We start from the raw sequence: 16,318 nt of genomic DNA on the forward strand, positions 1-16,318 counted from the left end.
CATTTCAACAATATTAGTACAGAAAATTACTAGAAGCACCATTTTTATATCTGAAGAAACCTAAAACTCAACAATAAATAATTATCATCTAGAAAGTATTTCCAAATTGTAAGCGAGAGCTGATAAAAAAAGGCATCTTAGGAATCAAACAACTTTGTAACATGTAGCTGAGCTTGTGATACTTTTTAGGGTCCGCTTAAGTTTTTAAAAGATAACTGTTCCTGAAACCTCCTAATAACACTTTTAAATTGAATTAAACTGGACTTCATGTTCGTAAATCTCTATTTACATCAACAGACTTTCGGTTTTTGTACTTAACAAATAGTTTTTAAATCAATTATCAGCTAATTAGTTCGATGCGAGGCAAAATGGGTTCTCAGCGCCGCTGCCTCGCCCTACTTTGAGGCTCTTCCTCCGTCGCTTCTGCCGCCTCCTGCTTTGGCGGCTGTCGCGTCTGCTGGGCTTTAAGCTCGTGGTCAAGTCGCTCCTTGGCCCGGAAGACCTTCGACTGGATGTAGAAGGAGCCGCCGTTGGAGCGTTCGTTCACCTTGAAAAGGTGCTCGTAGTTCTTGATGATGGCGTCCACGTTCTTTGGGTCCTCCACGTTCAGGATTTGCTTGGCTTCCTCCAGTGTCATGCCTATTAAGAGGAGGGAAATAAAAATTGGACTTTGGAATGGTAAGAGGCAGGACTCACCTGTACGAAGGTTGGACTCGGCGCTCTTGTCGCCCTGCTGACCACCTCCCGCTCGACGTGCCGCTTCCTGCGAGGCGGCAATCTCCTGGCGCAGCGCCTTGGTGAAGGCCCTTCCCACCGCTTGGGCGCCCAGGACGATGATCTGGGCGATGTACTTGGCCATGGTTTGGTTCCTTTTCCTGCTCCTTGGTACGAACGTAAAATGTGTGGCACTCTGTGATTACACCCCAATTTTGAGTCTTAAAAAACGTGTCGCTTAAATTACGCAACAGCTGATTGGCCTCGGTTGTTCCAATTGTATTATTAAAAAGGTGCTTTTCTAACGAACCGAGTACCGCGCGTTTAACACATAATTTTGATTTAATTGTAAAAATGTTAGTCTAGTACCAGGTAAATTTAAGTTATTACTTTCGCCAGGTAATTTATGAAGCTTGCTAGCGCCGAAAAGCGGGCGAAACAGCTGTTTGGCTGGGGATGGTACAAGTCTCTATCGATTGCTATCGATAGGTTTTCTGGAGTATTTTCATAATATATCTAGCTAGTTTTTGTTACAGTTAATATTTAACTTATATGAAATTCTTATTTACTTTGTATTATTTTGTTATATTGTACAATCCCAAAATTGGTTTACTTTTGATAGTTTTCATTCGTTCAATTTTTAGTTATCGGTATCAATTGTCTTTTTATGTAGTATGTATTTGTAGTCGATTGGTAGATAACTTCGCATTTATATATTTTTAGCTTTATTACATCAAAGTATTAGTTATTTTTGGTAATCGATAGCATAGCTTAGACTTGAACCTAACAAGAGTCATGCTTTTGTGAGTTATCGTTTCTTAAAATTCAAAATTTAGCTTAGATGTCTCAAGACCCAAAATGGAAAAAGGCTTACGACCGACTGGTTCGTGAGCACTACGAGGACCAAAAGCAGGTGCTCCTGCTGCAGAGCCAACTGCGGCACTTTCGGTCCAAGCGGAAACGCCTTCAGAAGGAAATCGAGGAGGAGAGCAAGGGCATGGACGTCTGGATGGACATGATGGAACGTCTGCGTCGCGGACTGGAGCGCTTTCAGAAACACAAGCACCTGCTCACACCCAAAAAAAACAAGCAGCTTCGCCAGATGATACGGAAATTGCCCATGAACACGTTGAAGGAGCGGGTGCGACTGATGGAGTTGTCGGAGAAGTTGGTGTCCAAACCGTGTACCGACGGCCCCGTTGCGAAGGCAAAAGAAATCCAGAATATGCCAAGGTACTCCGTGCCGCTCCAGAAGCCATGTGATGCCAAGACTCAATCCACAGTGGACAAGCGGCTTGCCAGGATTAAAGCCGATCTGCAAACCCTGCGACACATAAACGAGCAGACCATGGACGTCATCGGAGATATACGTTCTATAATGGCCACCAACAACTATTTGCAGCGGGGCCGTTGCACGAATATAAAGATCACTCCATATGTGGAGTCCAAACAAGACCCTTCGAAGGCTAAGAAGGCCACCATCGAATTGGATCGCATGCGAAGGACCAAACACAAAACCCATTACACCCGGGAACTCATGGATGTGCGTCCACCATATATCCTCGACCATGTTCCGCAGCTGAGACCCAACATCTTTGACTTCCTGAAAACGAAGTCTAGGAAACAGCACTAGACCACTTCTGGTGGGGACAATAATTTATTACGCCAAGAATTAGTCTACTTAAACATAGTCTACTTGAACATGTTCTATGCTACGCCAATCCTGTCCAACTTCCTTTCGGTATTTACAATTTACAATAACAACTAAACTCGATGATCATCTTTAAGCAAGGTGATGGCAATTTTATGGAGAATAGCTTGAAACTCTGTGAAGTTCCCACCCCTTGCTGGATGATCCTTGAACTAAAACTCTTGAGCTTGGTTCCCGACAGTCCCAGTGGGAGGACTTACATTTGCGTGGCACTTTTTCATTTTGGTGTCTCCCAACTGGACTCTACTTCACGTATGGCCTGCCTCTGTGCTTTGTGGTGGCTGCCGCCAAAGGGGCATCTCAACAGAATCCCGGATTGGTGTGTTCGATGATGCAGCGCTTGCAGTACTTCTTGACCGCCCGGTAGCCCTCGATGGACACCGGGCAGTCCTGGATATTCAGCTGCTGCAGGCCACGGCAATAGTAAGCGATGCACTGCACCCCGCGGTCCGTGATCATGTCGCAGCTGCGCAGACTCAGCTTCTTCAGGTTCGGGCAGCTCTCGGCCAGGGCTCGCAGTCCAGCGTCGCTCACATCGCACTTTCCAATGTCCAGGGCTCTAAGCCGCGGACAAGATCGGGCCAGGACCGTAATGGAGTCATCACTCACAGCCTCACACCCACGGGCGTTCAAATACCGCAGCTTATAGCACCGCCTGGCAATCACCTTCAGTCCAGCATCCGAAACGCGTTCGCACTTGGCCACGGAAAGGTAGCGCAGCGCCGCTCCCAACTTGGCCAGCTCGTATAGGCCAAAGTCGGTGATGTTCAGGCAGTCGGACACACTCAGCTCCTTCAGCGACACGCAAAAACTGGGCACGAACTTAAGACCCGCATCTGTAAAGGTGAGGAAAGCAAAGGTTATTCACTTATTTGGTTTCAACTCAAACCCAAAACCAGCTTACCCGTGATTTGTATGCAGCGACGCAGATACAGATACACTAGCTGGGGACAGTTCTTGACCACGATCTTCAGGCCCATGTCGTCGATGGCCATGCAGTCCGTGAGGTCCAGGTACTGCAGCAAAAGGCGACGCGCTGGCTCCACGTGGGGATTCGGACTGATGCTGCTCACCTGGCTGCAGCCTGCGGAATGTCACATTTAAAGAGAGTTAGTTAACTTTCGATTTTTAATTTGAATACAGTAGAGTATTAATAATTTACAGACTAAAGTTACCCAGTCTTTGTATATTTGTATTATGCATTCAATCTTAAGAAGTAACTTGTGTTATTTAATTAAATAATTCTAGTTGAATACTACATATTTTGTTTCATCTTGAAATGACCAATGACAATTAAATTTTGCTTACATTTTAGATAATGGCTTAAATGTTCCAAAAATAACTTTAATACCAACAATTTGCGATGTATATGAAATCCAATATATTAATCATGGATCTTTTCAAATTATTCCTAACGCTAAAAATGCTACGCTCTATTTAATCCTATTAAAAGGACAAAAATCATTTGAACATAGGTGCTAGTTAATTAGTAGTTAATTAATATAAACATAATCCTTTTTCAATTTATTTAAATATTCCGGGTTTAATTAGATATCCCCACTTACCCGTCACATCCAGATGCTGCAGGTTACTGCACTTGGTGAGCGCCTCGACGAGCGCCTGATTTGAGACGCCTACGCAGGTCTGCAGCTGGAGGTGGGTCAGTTCCGGGCAGCGACGCGTCAGCAGCTGGAGGCCCTTGTCCGAAAGGCGGCAGCCATCGGCGAGCATCACGCGCTCCACCTCCGGACAGGCGCCGTTGCAGCTCTGGCCGCACAGCTGACGGAAGATCATTTTCAGCGTCTTGTCGCCGTTGAGGTGCTCGCCCCGCAGCGAGATCACCTTCCACAGGACGGGCCGCCAGGCGAGGTGTTCGAATCGCCGGCAGACCCTGGCCACGTTGCACAGCTCGCAGCTGTCCAGCCAGGAGAAGATGCGGACGACGGCCTCGTCGGGCAGGCGATCGAAGAGCGGGCCGCATCGGAAGGGACCCTTGCGGTTCCAGGGCGGCGGTCCGATGGCCGTGCCAGCTCCTCCTCCGCCGACTCCGTTACTGGAGACGCCTCTACGTGGCGTTGTGGCTGGCGTACTGCTGGCCATGATCCCCGACCCACTGGCGGTGGTGCTATTGGTCACGTTACCCGCCCCACCACTCGAGTGGTGACCCGTGGGCGAGGGCGAGACCAGCGTGGCATAGCCCTGGTCCAGACTGGGCGAAAAGCGGCCCAGGTTGCACAGGCCATCCGACAGGCTCTGGCCTTTGGAGTGCAGGTGGTTGGAGTTGGAGCTCCGGTTCAGAAGATAGCGGTCCGATCCACTCGTCTCGCTGGGACTGGAGGTGCGCGGATGGTGCAGGCGTTCTGGGGAAAAATAGGAAGGTACAGAAGGGTTAAATTGGAATTCAAATTAAAGGAACAAGTTTATTATCTAGGTATGTTCTTTTGAAAAAAAAACCCTTCCTAAATTTTTAGGCGCTATGTTATCGCCAAAGTATTTAGTTTAATTTTCAGGACAAGTGTGATTATTAAGTAAGCATCATTGGCAAGTTAAAGTAATTGAAATATTTAATTAATTATAAAAAGGAAAATATCAAAAAAAATTAGATCATCTTCGCTTGTTACTGAGACGTTTAAAACAGAAACAAATGTTATTCGTTTTAAATTTTGAAGGGTTTAGTGTAATGTTCACCAACCTGGCAGTCGCTCGTTCCCGCTGCCGCTGCTGTAGTCCTCCAGGTAGTAGCGCTCGTTTTGGTACTGACTCGCCTCGGCGCCCAAGGGAAGGGCTCGCAGGGCGTTGCCCAGATAGAGTGACTCCATCTTCTTGTCCAGCAGGTACTGGGCTCCGTTGCTGCCGCTGCCATTGCTGCTCAGCACAGTGGGCACACTGCATCTTCCGCCTTGGACGCGTCTTCGTCCTCCTGCCCCACCACCACCACTGCCATTGCCACCCGCTCCACCGCCACCGCCAACGCCACCCGCATTGTTGTCACTCGAATCCTCCGTGTCCGCACTGTTGCTGTGCATCCAACTGGGTCGCTGGGCTCCGAACTGCAGGACATGCTCCAGGGTGAGGAAGTTCCGTGGCTGCGGCACGGGCGCCACATTTCTGGAGGCCGGAGCCGGAAGTTCGGGTGATTTCTTCGCATGCCTGCCCACAGAGGCCGTGGAATGGGCTCCATAGTTGGCCTGATCCGGTCGCGAGTGGCGACCTCTGAGCTCGAAGGTCGCCGCCTTTTGTTGCACCATGTGGAGCACCGCAGCAGCAGCTGCCGTCGAGGAGGCTGCAACCTGGTCGCCTTGCGTCTCGCCCACATCCATGCCGGGATTGGGCGACTTGCGGGACATCATCTTGTAGGCCTGCGGATCCAGCGGACTGGAGCTCAGCGGATGCGGGTGGTGGTAGTGGTCGCGCACCGCATTGCTGTTGCGGCCCAATGAGGCTAGTGGACACTCCAGGTCGCTGCTGCGACGGCTGCTCGTCTTGTGCGACATGGTTAGATCCTCTTTCCGGGATATATCTCTCAGCTAGAAGCCTCTAGAATGGCGTAGAAGTCTGGAAAATAAAAAGGAGATATTAGTCAAGGTATTCAATGATTCGTTTAAGTTTAATTATACTATAACTAGAAGAGGCAAGTAATAAGGGAAGTTTTGTTTGGCATCTTTAGTTGTATCTCCATTTACTAAGCACACCAAAAGCCAAAAACTGAACTATTGTTTCATTCTTAATTATCAAAATATAACTTAAGGCCTTAGACTACAGTTTTAGACTCTTTGGTATAGAAATGAAACTAAAAAATAAGGGTGTTACTACATATTTTTTAATATTGAATTAATACTTATACTTTAATACTGTCTGTAGTTTATTTTCAAGACACGCTAATTAAAACTAAACTTTTTATTTTTTTTTTTGATTGCACCTATAGAAAATATATAGCCCATATATGTTGATTAACTTTTAAAATTGAAATGGTTTTCAATGTGTGAAAAGTAATGACAAACTTTAAAAGCATTTCTTATATATTTTATATAAGTAAGTATACTTCGCTCCAAATGACACACCCTAAAGCACGATTTTAATATTTAACATTCCCAGAAAGTTTACAATAAATTAAATGGACATTTGTAATTAAATTATATGAATTATAGATTGGCATAATATCAGTTTGCCAAACCGAGTCAAAGAATCATTAATCGAGCCAACGTCTCTGTCGCAGCTTGGCAAATGGAATTCAAATCTGCGATGGCCATGGGAACACGGAATGCCTTTTGGATGTGTGTGGGTAGCCTTTTGTGGGTCTGCATGCCAATCTCAATTATTAGGGGAAACGGCGGCGATGGAGAGTCATAACTGGGAGTCATAAAATGTATATATTTTTATACGCGAACCACTCCTCCGAATCTTTAGTGCAGTTGACCTTTCAAATCCAGCATACGGCTTGTGGGTGAAATGAGCTGGGGATTGTTGGAATTATCGGTTATGCTGGCAAACAAATCGTTCTGCGCACGTACATATTTTCACAATTAATAAGGGGATCGCCCACGCTCCGAACAAATCATTGGTTAGCTTTTTTTCGGCCGCCTTATATGTGTACGGGCAAAATATATCTTTTATTTGGCCACACGTATGCTGTCATTTCCATTGAGTCGCGGCTGGCTGCCTCCATTCATTGTTGTTGTCCCGGAACCAGTTTGGCTTTTGGGATATGGTATGAGGAAGAGGCTGCAGAAGGCGTGGGCTGGCTTGTGGCCATCCGCAATTTGGCCTAACCTTAAGACCTTAAATTAAGCCGAAAGTAACCCAATTCGGCAAGTCGGAAACAAGAGATCTGGCGGCAGAAGCCATAACCGTTCTCTGTCATAAGGGGGGCTTTACATATTTAACTCGTTCAAGCCAAGCTATCTAAATAGAAAACTATAAATGTATTTCAAATTTTCGTGGCATTTCTGGGTGGGGCCGCGTTTTGGGGCACACCTACGGAAAACGGGGAAGGGGAAGGGGCAGGGGCTGGTATACTTTGGGACGAGTAAATCAAAAACTACTCACAAGTGGAGCTGCGAGCTGGGCTTGATTTTTATTTTTATTGTAATCAAATTTGAAATTAATTTCGATTTTTGTGTTGTATCATTTCTGGCCTCGCCATAAATAAACACAAATAGGCAGCAATAATAACACGGGGCTCTAGCACATTTGGAGAGCCGACAGAAATATGTCTTGTCATTTGGCTTATGGCAGCTGATTAATCTTAGCATCTCCGAAACCGAAACCAAAAACCAAAACCGAAACCAAGCCCAAACGAAAACTAAAACCAAAACTGATTCCAAATCCGAATCCGATGTGAAGTGGAGCCGCCGCCTGTCGCCTGTCGCGCCTCATATGGAATGTCGCTCAACTGGTTCGAAACCCCTACGAAAATCTCCGAAGAAAGAAAGGAAAATGTGCTCCGAACCAGAGATCACTTCACTCCTCTCCACTCCACTCCACTCCACTCGAGAAGCATTTGATTTTTTCCTAGACCACGGCCAGCCGTTGCCATAATTCACAATAGCTGGACAATAAATAATTAATAAAGCACGCTCGGTGTGTGGACAAAAGTGTCAAATGGTTCATTGGGCAACACAGCATGGAATTTGCATAAATCTATAAATCTACATGCAAATGTAATTCGTTTTGTTTGTTTTATTCTTTGTCATCGGGTCCGAAGGGCTGAAATATCATTAGTAACGCATTAGGTGTTGTAAACAACCCACGGAGTTTGTAAAGTTCTTGTTGATGAACACTTTGGGCTAAGATTAGGACTTCGGCTAAAGAAGAAAGTTGCCCTAAGGAGAAAGAAATACATTTTAATTTTATTGAACGATCATTTACGATGCTTAAATGCAATCCCAAACATTTAATCCAAATTAAATATAAATAAAATTATAGGCTTATGGCCACTTTGAATTCCATGTTTTCACAACTAAATTAATATCCCAGATTGCCTTTACATTTATTATTTAATTAATGACTGAGACTTTACGATGCGTGAATTTATTTCTATACATTTTATTTAAATTAATTACAATAACATTACCGTTTATATTTTATTAACCATTACATTTGCATGTCCTCACAATTAATTTAATATCACGGATTACCTTTATATCTGTCAAGTCGCTCAGTCAATTGCCATTCAATTAAGCCGCATATATATTTCACAATCTTTATGGGCCAAATAAAAATTAAAAAATTCAGCAAAGGCCAAGCTCCCGGCGGACATCTATTGGAAACTGGTCTAGGTCTGTATCTGTTTCTGTATCTGTATCTATCTCGATCTGTGTCGATGTTCCTATCTCCATCTTTACGTGCTTGTCCATACTCCCCTGTCCAAGCCAAGCCAAGCCTCTTCAAGTAAGCTCAGCGAGCACACAAACGAGCACATAAAATATGACAACAACAAGTACTAATTATTTAATATGCTTAATGAGCAAATGTCGCCATGCTGGTGCCCACGGTGCACTCGAACATGGCAAGACTGCTTCGGCACATTGGTTAAGAAGTGGATAAGTTATTAAGTCAAATTAGTAAGAGAAATAAAAAGTATTAATAGTCCTCATTTAGGTTTTAAGCCTTTATAATCAGGTCAATTATGAATATTATTATGTTCAACCCAATGCCAGACTGGCTACTTATGGTTAAAAAAGTTCTCAACTTTGTAAATGGTTTTAGTCTTATTTTAATAATAATTTCATTGAATAAAGAATGCATATAACAAGAGTATGTAAATTCTTTCTTGGCCAGTTTTGTAATAAATTCATTGAATATATCGATTTTCTCCACCGCTGTGATTACATTTTCGAGCCAATCTCTTCGTAAACCCCATTCGGCACACTGTGCGCTGTGTCAAGCTAATAACTGCTATTTTCAGCGTTTGTGTGTGGCGACCGTTGTCTGCACATGGTTGAAATCTAACGCCGAAAGGCAACAACAAAAGGCAGCAGCCACATCTTGGCGCCACGGACAGCGGGCACCTTTTGGCCTCCATGGCTCGGCATGCTGAGCGCCTGGCCCGAAGTCTTGGCCCAAAGCCATGTGCTTCGGTGAGTTTCTGTGTGTGTGGCTACCGTTTGCTGCAGCGAGTGCCGCTCTGTGGGTTGGCTTTTTGCATAGTGTCAATTTTGATTTAGCAAAACGTTGATGTTGCTGCTGTGGTTCCTATTGCTATTGGTGTTGCGGTTGCTGTTGCAGTTGAAGTTGCCGATGCGGTTCCATTGGGTTGTCAGCGCACCCGCCTAACACCTTCTAGGCAAATAGACACCCACTCTGGGACTAGCCGGCGCTGCTTAGAAAGTGGGTGGCGCTGACAAGTTTTACGATACAAAAAAAAAAACAAGCAAAAGACATAAAAAATATTTGTTGCGCATGCCAGTAAAAAAATATGGGCGCAGCTTCAAAGCCATTTTCTCAGCGATTTCACACAAAATGCAATTAGCCGGCTTCGCCTTAACTTTTAACTTTTATTTAAGTCTCATTTATTATTTTGTACTTGATTCGAATCTTTGTTCTTTTTAAGCTCCATCATCACTGGCTGAAATATTAAGTGACATAGGCAGTTGGGCTAGGCACATTTTGCGACACCGAGCTTGGGTATCAACGTTGTTGCCATTACTCGCACCGCCAAAGAAGATGAACCTTGAACACCTATGCGATGTGGAGTTGTAGAACCAATTGCGCAGGTAGGCTTTTCCTGTGCCCTCTCCCAGCGGCTAAGGCATCTTCGCTTAACTAAAACCACATTTGAGATCAGCCTAAGAAATACCATTTCTATAATTTTGAGCAAAGAACACACTTACTCGAATGAGTCAGGTGAAAATAGAACACCAAAAGCATAACAAGGTACGAAAACTTCAACAGCATGGTGAAACAATTGAAACCAACATGAACAAACATTTATTAATGGCTTTTATACCATCAACGTTTGCTTCCAAACTACCAGCCGATATTAAATCAGGTGCTATAAACAAACTTAACTGTTCGTTTCGGAGTGCTAATCATAAACAAATATTTTGATACTTTGTCGTTCGATATCATCTGCTATTTATTTGATCTTACATTTTCGGCTTTTAGAAAAAGAAAATTTATTACAAAAACTGTTAACAGAGTGTTACAACTATAGGTAAAAAAATAACTCTTTAACAGAAGTTATCAGGAAAACTTGTTTAAATCACAATGAATATTAGCTTAAAATATAAGAAGATGTTAAATATTACGATTTGAATATTTTTTTCCTCTAATTACACTTTACATACAATTCAACCTGCATATTCTCCATGTACTAAAGTTATTTGCATTTCTATTAGCTCGGTTTCCAAAAAACCTAAATCTCCGACAAGTTTCCCAATTGGTGTCATAGTACCATTTTATCTTAGAAGTTTTACCAATGCCAGTTTTTTTCGGCAAAAAACAGATTGCTTTACCTAAATTTAAGTTAAAAAATTACAGATTAGAAAAATTTTTAGGATATTTTTTGAAGCTCTACTAACGACTGCTGATGTGAGGAGTAAAAACGATTAAGATCAGACCCAGATATAGCCATTTTAACAGCATGATTTATGTGGGACTCGCTTGTTACTTGATAAATGCAAAAGGTAAGAATATCAACCAGCTTTTATAGGTGAATTAATAAACCAAATAAAAGTCTTAACTTAAATACCGTATAAATAAACCACAAAGCGTATACAATGTATTTGTATTAAACATTGTTTTATTCATCAAGTAAATTTATCGGCGAATATTTTGCAATTAATAATATTAAGCAGAGTTAACATCATTTAAAAACTGGCTTACCCACTTACTACCTATAAAAAGTCTGCATTTTATTTATTTTATGGCATTCTGCAGCAATTAAGCGTTGCCTAAATATTTATTTTAACACATTTAATTTGGCGCAACAACAGCAGCAGCTGAATTTGGTTAACCGTTCACTTAAGTTAAATGAACTCCACTTCTGTGGCTCCTCCTCGTGTTTCTGTTGTCTCTATGCAAATGTTAAAAGATGAAAAGAATTGAAAGTTGACACAGTTCACAAAGAATTTGAAATTTTTGCAAAAAGAAAGAGAGGAGAATGTGTTTTGTATTATTAAATATGTATGGGCGGCGTTTTGAAATGGGCTATATATTTACCAATGCATGTATAAATAGGCATTCATTATAAAGGTTCCATTTGAATAGGCCGTAGATGCGGAGTTGGGGAAAGAGATTGATCTGGTAGAAAGTATTGAATGGAACGAATGAACATTCATTGTGGTAGCGGAATTAATTAGAGCATTGAGCTTGACTCAAAGTTATGCGATATCTGAGGATATATCTCAGCCCCGGTAACTGTAAATTATTGGAATTTAGTTTCAATTTGTAGATTCTGCAATCTCAATTACTTAGGCAAAAAACTTTCTCAGGAAGCTGCTCAGTGCTCAGTGACTGTGGAAAAACTCGTTTAGATTTCCAATTTGCCATCGCTCATTTTTGTTGAGCGCTGATTGATCTGATAGTGAAAAAAAATGGTTAATATTTATATAAATTGATTTCGCGACTACTACGCTCTATCCATCAAAATTAAACTTGGCTGCTCTTTATTTTTTGTGAAATTTATTTAATGGCTTTGTGCCATTTCTTTCGTCATTATCTGTAACTAAAATTTCACCCAAGCCATTAAAGTAGAACGCGCCGATTTTAGTCGAACTAATTAAACCGAATCTTATATAATGGGCCGTGAACATAACAACCGTGAAGAGGAGCACCGACGATTGAAACATTGAGACTGTCATCAATCAAAGACAGATTCTTGGCCAGTTTCCCAGCCGACTCAAGAATAATTCAAATTCCAGGCGAGCCAGTTCGTTGCCTGAGTCTTTGGTTCTGCCCATGGTCCCGAAAATAACTTTTGGCAGCAACTGTAGGTAAAGCGAGGCTTAAGCCAAATTTAAACATCCAGCGGAGGCAAAATAAATCACAAAATGAAACCCAGAAACGAAGCGAGCTCATTGCAAATTACATGCTGTTCCAGGGGCAGCGCTGACGTTGACGGGGCCAACACAATTGCGGACGTGAATGATGGCACGGCTAATCTCCAGATCCCCACAGTCGAGATACCCGAATCAGAAACACATAAATCCAGGCCAAATCCAAGTCAAAGTCCAATAAAAATGTCGGGCAAATGCAAAAAGCGACAAATGCTTGACGGACCAAATGTCAGAGTTAATTTATCTAAAAGCGTTGCCCGACTTTTCGAAAAGAGACGGACCTGGTGCGCTGCCAAAAAGAGACAGGGAGATCGGAAAATTTTAATTAAGACAAAATATTTGAGATTCTGTGCAAGACAACGAGATCTCTCTAACAAGAAGCCAACAATTTGCCGCGCGCAATTTTTCAAATTACATTTCATTAAAGAGAGACAGATAGAGAGACAGAGAGAGAGAGAGGGATAGCGTTGATCAAGTGATAAGTGCAAGAGAAAAGCACCGTTTTGTCTCTGAGTATTGGCCACTTTTCACTCGGGAATCCGGCGAGAAAGAGAGCGAAACAGGTTATATCTCTGGTGGCCCGCATAACCAAAAGCAAAAAGCCAAAAGACGCCCGCATAGACAACTTCAGCTGTTTTTGCCATATAATATGCTACACATAAATTGTTTGACAAATTTAATTTTAAAGTTCAGCCTGCAATGCCCTGCTACAACAGCAACAGCAGCAATTGAAACTACAACTGAAGCAGCAACTATGTCAGTCACTCGGCAACATTGCCAACTAGCAGCAGAAACAACATTCCAGTGCCTCCCGCCGCCCCCTGCCCACCTGTATCGCTCCACCTTCCCGCACACCACCCTTTCCCCCCGCAGCCAGGTAATCGTCAAGCTCGTAACTAGCTGCAGCTACAAGTTGCCGTTTCTAATACAAAACTGTCGCTTGTGGCGTGAGAGACTGCGACTGCGACAACCCAGCTCTCTTGGCCACGATTCGCGGCGAGCTATGGCTTCAAAACAATATAACAGTAACAACAACAACAACAAAAACAACAAAACGCAAAAAAAATGAAAATAAAGGAAAAAATAAATAATAAAAAATACGTCGCATTGCATTTTAGTATTTGCTGATTGCACTGTTGCAAGAGCTATGAAATCATACAAACAGACACATAAATACCCGTACTCACACAGCGGAGGGAGACATACAACAAGAGTTGCGGACAAGAAAGGAAAGTCGATTAGCCTGAGGTTTACATCGAACTGGAAATACTCTGTGGAAGCTAGGTCAAAGTAGGGGGGACTAACTATATACAAAACCTCTGTTTTCTGTTGCAATAAAAATAAAAGATTAATTAACAGATTGAATACTATAAACTTTGTTAACTACATCAGATTATCTAGCAACATAAGAATGTAATTACTTCTGCTTAAGGCCAGTCAGCAACTACAACCTTTCAATCAACTTAACCAACACATTGCTGTTTAAATTCTTTGGTAATATAATATGTTATCAATCTTCAAATGGGTTACATCTTGGGTACATTTAGATCCAAACATATATATGACAGGTTGAACTGTTTGACCTAGGAAAACATAAAGTAATATTCAGCTGTAAGACAGTCAAAATTATATAAACCAAGTTAATAGTTAACCAATCTATTTCTTTATAAATTCTTTGGTAATATTATATGTCAAAAATATTTAAATGCTTTATATTTGGTTGGTTTTCTAGCCCATTTCAGTCGCTTTCATAAAAGCAACATGTGATAAATATAGAGATAGTTTGAACTACAAGTATATGTCGCAATCTGGGGTCATTAGTCTCTGAACGAAATAATCATAAACAAATGTTATTTAATAAAAAAATATAAATATCGTGAGTATAAATAACTTAAAGATAAATGTAATTTAAGATTTACATTTAAATACAGAGTTTTAATGATTTCCTAAGCAATGTTTCATGTTTTAAATATTTAAAATGGTTTGTCCAAGGTCCTCTGCGCAGTTAATGGATCCCAGCCGGGGAGTTAAAAATATAAAAATACGAAATAAACAAGGAAAAAAATGTTGAAAACCTCATGAAATCGGCGAGTGGCTTTTCCATGGTGCGGCGGCGATGGCGGCAGCCTTTTGGCTTGAAAGCTTTTTGGCTTTGATTTGGGCTGCGGGCCATGGCTGACTGCTGGATTGTGGATTGCATTGCCTCTCCAAATGGCCAAGTGGCTCGCTTGCTGTCTTGCTGGCCTGTCATTGCAATGCGCATATGTTGACATTTTATGGAGGAAATATTTGAAATTGTTGGTAAATGCACGAGTAAACGGGCGATCTTTGGCCGCTTTCGATTCGCCGCTGGCTGGGAAAGTGCGACCCCAACACGAATGCCAAAATGTTGTGATATCAAATGACCAATTTGTAATCATTTAACATGCAGAAATTACAAGGGTGAAGCCAGACATAATAAATTTGTCTGCTTGTTTCGGTTTCTGTTTTCGGAATATGGTTTCCAGCTAACCGAACTACAGGGGCAAACCCTCGGGCACTTTGCTAATGATGTGAAGAGCCGAAAACATTTGGCCAACATGTGTGCCAAAGAGCTAGGAATTATCTATTTATGTACTGTAGAATTCCGGGAAAAATATGAATATGGGCATTTTAGCGGGGGAAAAAGGAAAGTCGTTCCGCGGATAATTGCCAGGCGATAGATGCCGTCCGTGTTTGTGTCTGTGTGTGTTTGTGTGAGGATGAAATTCAATCAGTTGGCCATAAACATATCCGTTGCAGCAACTCCTAGTTGAGTTAATGACCAGTCGAGAGATCCCGACTTCCTCAACATGTATAATTTGCATGCAACCGCTGGCCGAGAGGGTGTATCTGCATCTGCATGTGCATCTGAATCTGAATCTGAGGCTGCATCGGTGGTTGTATCGCGAACGAGTTATATGCCAAAGTGGTGCAGCAGCAACAACAATAAATATATATATCTCCAAAGGTGTGATTTTAATGTGACAACTTTTGTAACTGGTTTGGGGTCGAGAGTTTTCCTCCTTTTTTTCGTGGTGTCACGGGGAATGGGCGTACGAATAATTCCATTAAAGTTTTACGATCGTGCAATATTAATAAAGAAAACTAAAAAATATATGCCTTTGAAGCCATACAGAGTAGAGAGAGAGCAGGAGAGAAAAAGAGGGAAAGATCGAAAGAGAGGCCTGAAAACCAGAATCTCGAATTGCAATTTAATAAGTTGTGATCGCCTGCTCTACCTTGATGATTATACAGGTAACTCCATTCGGGTTTTCATTTATGCATCGCATAGCACTTTGTTTATTTGGCAGTTTTTGCAGCTTCATTTAATTGTCATTTATTTTCTCTGTTATTCCACCACTCACACACACTGACACTGGCACACTCTTTTCTCTACTTTATTTTCATTGCAGGTCGCATGAGAGTGTGTGCGCTTCGATCTTTTACTGTGGCTCTACTCTTTGTGTTATCTTTTTTAGCGCTCCCTGCTCACTGACTCACGGCACCAACACTCGCGCACTCTGTCCCACACACACGCACACCTAGGACACGTAGGCACGCAACGCAGAGCGGCGCCTTGAGGTTCGATTTGGTCCGCTTCGACGACACCTGGACGCGGGCACTGGATCCGGATCCGTCGACAGGTAAATGGCAATTGACTGTGCGAGTCGTGCTGCAGAGTCTTCATAGCCTACCGACCGCAAAGAGAGCTAGCTGCTCTCTTGGTCACGGTACAAATCCACCAGAGTAACCCACCATACATATGTTTGGCATTGCCAGGCGAAAAAATCAAAAAACTTAGGTAACGAACTTGTTGAATTTAAAAGTTGAAAATTGAATTCTGAAAATCTAAATATTGAAAAACTAATGAATT

The 16,318-nt window shown here is 42.4% G+C and overlaps 4 protein-coding genes across 4 annotated transcripts; 1 reads left to right on the forward strand and 3 right to left on the reverse strand.

Annotated features, from left to right (window-relative positions):
* Positions 1–264: 264 nt before the first annotated feature.
* LOC108140413 (mitochondrial import inner membrane translocase subunit Tim16) lies at positions 265–1,169 on the reverse strand. Its single transcript, XM_017263131.1, has 2 exons — positions 697–1,169; positions 265–639 (listed from the first exon to the last, which is right to left on the reverse strand). The coding sequence occupies exons 1-2, from the start codon at positions 857–859 to the stop codon at positions 377–379; spliced, it is 426 nt and encodes a 141-aa protein (XP_017118620.1). The 5' UTR covers positions 860–1,169; the 3' UTR covers positions 265–376.
* A 336-nt stretch (positions 1,170–1,505) lies between these two features.
* LOC108140705 lies at positions 1,506–2,352 on the forward strand. Its single transcript, XM_017263661.2, has one exon. The coding sequence runs from the start codon at positions 1,556–1,558 to the stop codon at positions 2,345–2,347; it is 792 nt and encodes a 263-aa protein (XP_017119150.1). The 5' UTR covers positions 1,506–1,555; the 3' UTR covers positions 2,348–2,352.
* On the reverse strand, positions 2,353–16,111 carry LOC108140704 (F-box/LRR-repeat protein 7). The gene is made up of 5 exons (XM_017263659.2): positions 15,684–16,111; positions 5,118–5,980; positions 3,991–4,785; positions 3,330–3,509; positions 2,353–3,261 (listed from the first exon to the last, which is right to left on the reverse strand). Exons 2-5 carry the CDS (start codon positions 5,917–5,919, stop codon positions 2,726–2,728), a joined length of 2,313 nt encoding a protein of 770 aa, XP_017119148.1. The 5' UTR covers positions 5,920–5,980; positions 15,684–16,111; the 3' UTR covers positions 2,353–2,725.
* On the reverse strand, positions 9,902–11,054 carry LOC108140706 (PI-actitoxin-Afv2a). Its single transcript, XM_017263662.2, is given in 4 exon segments — positions 9,902–10,172; positions 10,175–10,189; positions 10,258–10,881; positions 10,948–11,054. Coding segments are annotated over 3 exon segments (312 nt in total). The 5' UTR covers positions 10,355–10,881; positions 10,948–11,054; the 3' UTR covers positions 9,902–9,972.
* Positions 16,112–16,318: the final 207 nt, after the last annotated feature.

The sequence above is a fragment of the Drosophila elegans genome, unplaced genomic scaffold (assembly GCF_018152505.1).
Source record: "Drosophila elegans isolate 14027-0461.03 unplaced genomic scaffold, ASM1815250v1 contig_476, whole genome shotgun sequence".
NCBI classification, from domain to species: Eukaryota; Metazoa; Arthropoda; class Insecta; order Diptera; family Drosophilidae; genus Drosophila; species Drosophila elegans.